Source organism: Buceros rhinoceros, unplaced genomic scaffold (assembly GCF_000710305.1).
Source record: "Buceros rhinoceros silvestris isolate BGI_N320 unplaced genomic scaffold, ASM71030v1 scaffold6997, whole genome shotgun sequence".
NCBI classification, from domain to species: Eukaryota; Metazoa; Chordata; class Aves; order Bucerotiformes; family Bucerotidae; genus Buceros; species Buceros rhinoceros.
In genome coordinates, this window is record NW_010420416.1 from 73,831 (window position 1) to 76,047 (window position 2,217).

General features: G+C 41.6%; 1 protein-coding gene across 1 annotated transcript in view; it reads left to right on the forward strand.

Moving 5' to 3' along the window:
• The window catches only part of LOC104496221 (BDNF/NT-3 growth factors receptor), a gene marked incomplete at its 3' end in the record, with an annotated part of 49,492 nt that extends 49,139 nt beyond the window's left edge, over nucleotides 1-353 (forward strand). Inside the window, exon 5 of the mRNA XM_010139304.1 lies at nucleotides 119-353. Within this exon, the coding sequence (XP_010137606.1) occupies nucleotides 119-353 (235 nt within the window). The remainder of the gene's footprint in view (nucleotides 1-118) is intronic.
• Nucleotides 354-2,217: the final 1,864 nt, after the last annotated feature.

Consider the following 2,217-nt stretch of genomic DNA (forward strand, 5'->3'; position numbering starts at 1 on the left):
AGGGAAATTTGTTATTATATTTGAACAAGTCACTTGTGTGGTTTGAGGCTCGCTAAAGCCTTTCAGCTCTCCAGCTTACAAGTGGCCTGTCACTTAATTAGCTTGTATTTTGGTGCAGGGCACATGGACCAGACGCAGTACTGATGGCAGAAGGCAACCGTCCAGCTGAGCTGACCCAATCTCAGATGCTTCACATTGCCCAGCAGATTGCAGCTGGTATGGTTTACCTGGCATCACAGCACTTCGTGCATCGGGATCTTGCTACTCGTAATTGTCTAGTTGGTGAGAACCTTCTAGTGAAGATTGGGGATTTTGGGATGTCTAGAGATGTGTACAGCACAGACTACTATAGGGTAAGTGAACTGCTGTAATCTGCAATAACCGATGTCTTGTTCTGTCATCTTATTACATTGATGTGATTCTGCTTTTATACTCCATCATGTATCTGTCAGGTAATTTAGAGGCTGGTGTATGGGAACCTCAGTTTGAGTTACGCAGTTTTGATAAATTGGGAGAGAGTTAATCAGAGTAAGATTGGCATGTCCTGTTGTTTATATATGTTGGTTTTATATTCTAATAATAAATCACAGAAAGTTCTTTTTCATGAAATTTTGCATGTTTGCAGCAGCAGATGAAAAGGAAGAGTGGCTAATCAGATTTGGCCCACCACTTGGAAGTTATAACATGTATTCTTATATCTTGCTAAAGCAAATGGAAATCGTGACTTTCAGGTATTGTTCAGTGTTTTGGTTGACTAGAGGAGGTGTAAGTACTAGGCAGCAGCACTAGATCAGTTATTTTACTCCGGAAGAGACTAGGTAAGATATTGTTGTAAGCTCAGCACCTGAAAAGCTGTCAGTTTTTCCTGCCTTAAGCCAGGTGTTTAGTCCTTTTGTTTCTGGTTGAAGAGGTGTTTTGTTGTGGGTAAGAGTAGCCCATCGCACTTGTTCATTCTGGCACAGGCTGTTTTCCCTGAGTTGTGAAATGATCTCTGAAGTTTCAAAGAGCTTCTGGGATCACTAGGATAAACAGGACTGTGCACATTAATTACTCTTTTTTATGTTGTCTTTGCACCCCGTGGCAAGTCATGTAGTTGACAGCATTTGCTTGTTGCTACCACATTTGTAATTTCATGATTGGAACTGAAGATATCAGGTGTTTGTGGCTTGGGGAAGGTAATACGAGGCCAAGCCTTTAGTTTATAAACCCTAGAGTTTATCCTGTAAGATAAGCCACTCAGCATCTTTAAGCACATTTTCTGTATCTGCCTCTCACATGACACGTTGCCAGTGAATTCCTTTTAGGTAAAATGAAGGCCTCTTCCTTAGCCACCCAGTTTGGACTGCTGTGTTCATGAAGAAGAATGCCATCTCAGCGTCAGTGTTTGTGGGATACCAGGAAAGAGATTGTGTCTATGTCTGGCTGAGGCTGGACAGGGCAGAGGAAGCTACACACGAGAATTACTGTTGAGTGTTGTTTCACTTAACAGAGAAGTAAGTCTCCTTTGTCTTCTTTCAAAAGGCAAACCTAGTATTTAGTAAACATAGAGCCAGATTCCTCTTGCATTTTGTTGTTTTGGAAACTTGGCACTTAAAGCTATTTGATTGATGTAAAAAGCATGACTGCACTTCAGAACTTGGAAAAACATACAGAATGGTAATCACTGCCTCTGTTTGTGTTTGCGAGGACACCAGTGAGCAGCAAAGGCCAGGGTTTCTTGATTTTGCATCTGAAGTATGGGCAGTACTTGCTGGGACTGGAGGCACATTTTTCTTCTGTGCATCAGGGAGACTAGATGTATTTGTCACTACACTTAATGTCTGTGTTTAACAGTAAGTGTTTGTAATGGCATTGACAGTCAGAGGCAGCATTTTTGAACAATAAATATTCTGCTTATTTTTGGAAAAAATTAATAACTTCCTGCTTGGAAAAACTACCTGCAAAAAGAGATGGCAGCTAGGTAATCGTGGGCTTCTTGGGGTCAACTGAGGCCTGGCACAGTCATGTGATAGTGTACTGAGTGGCATAATCTTACCTGCTCATGTGCCTCTGGATTTAATTCTTGAGTCTTACATATGAGCAGTTTCATAACAAATTTAGAATGAGACCCCTGACCTGGAGAAAGCAGGGGTTCACCAAAGGAAATTCTGCTAACCTGGGTTAGTCCTTGAGTACCTCTGGAAGGACCTTATCAAAGGAGAAGCAAGAGGGAGTAGT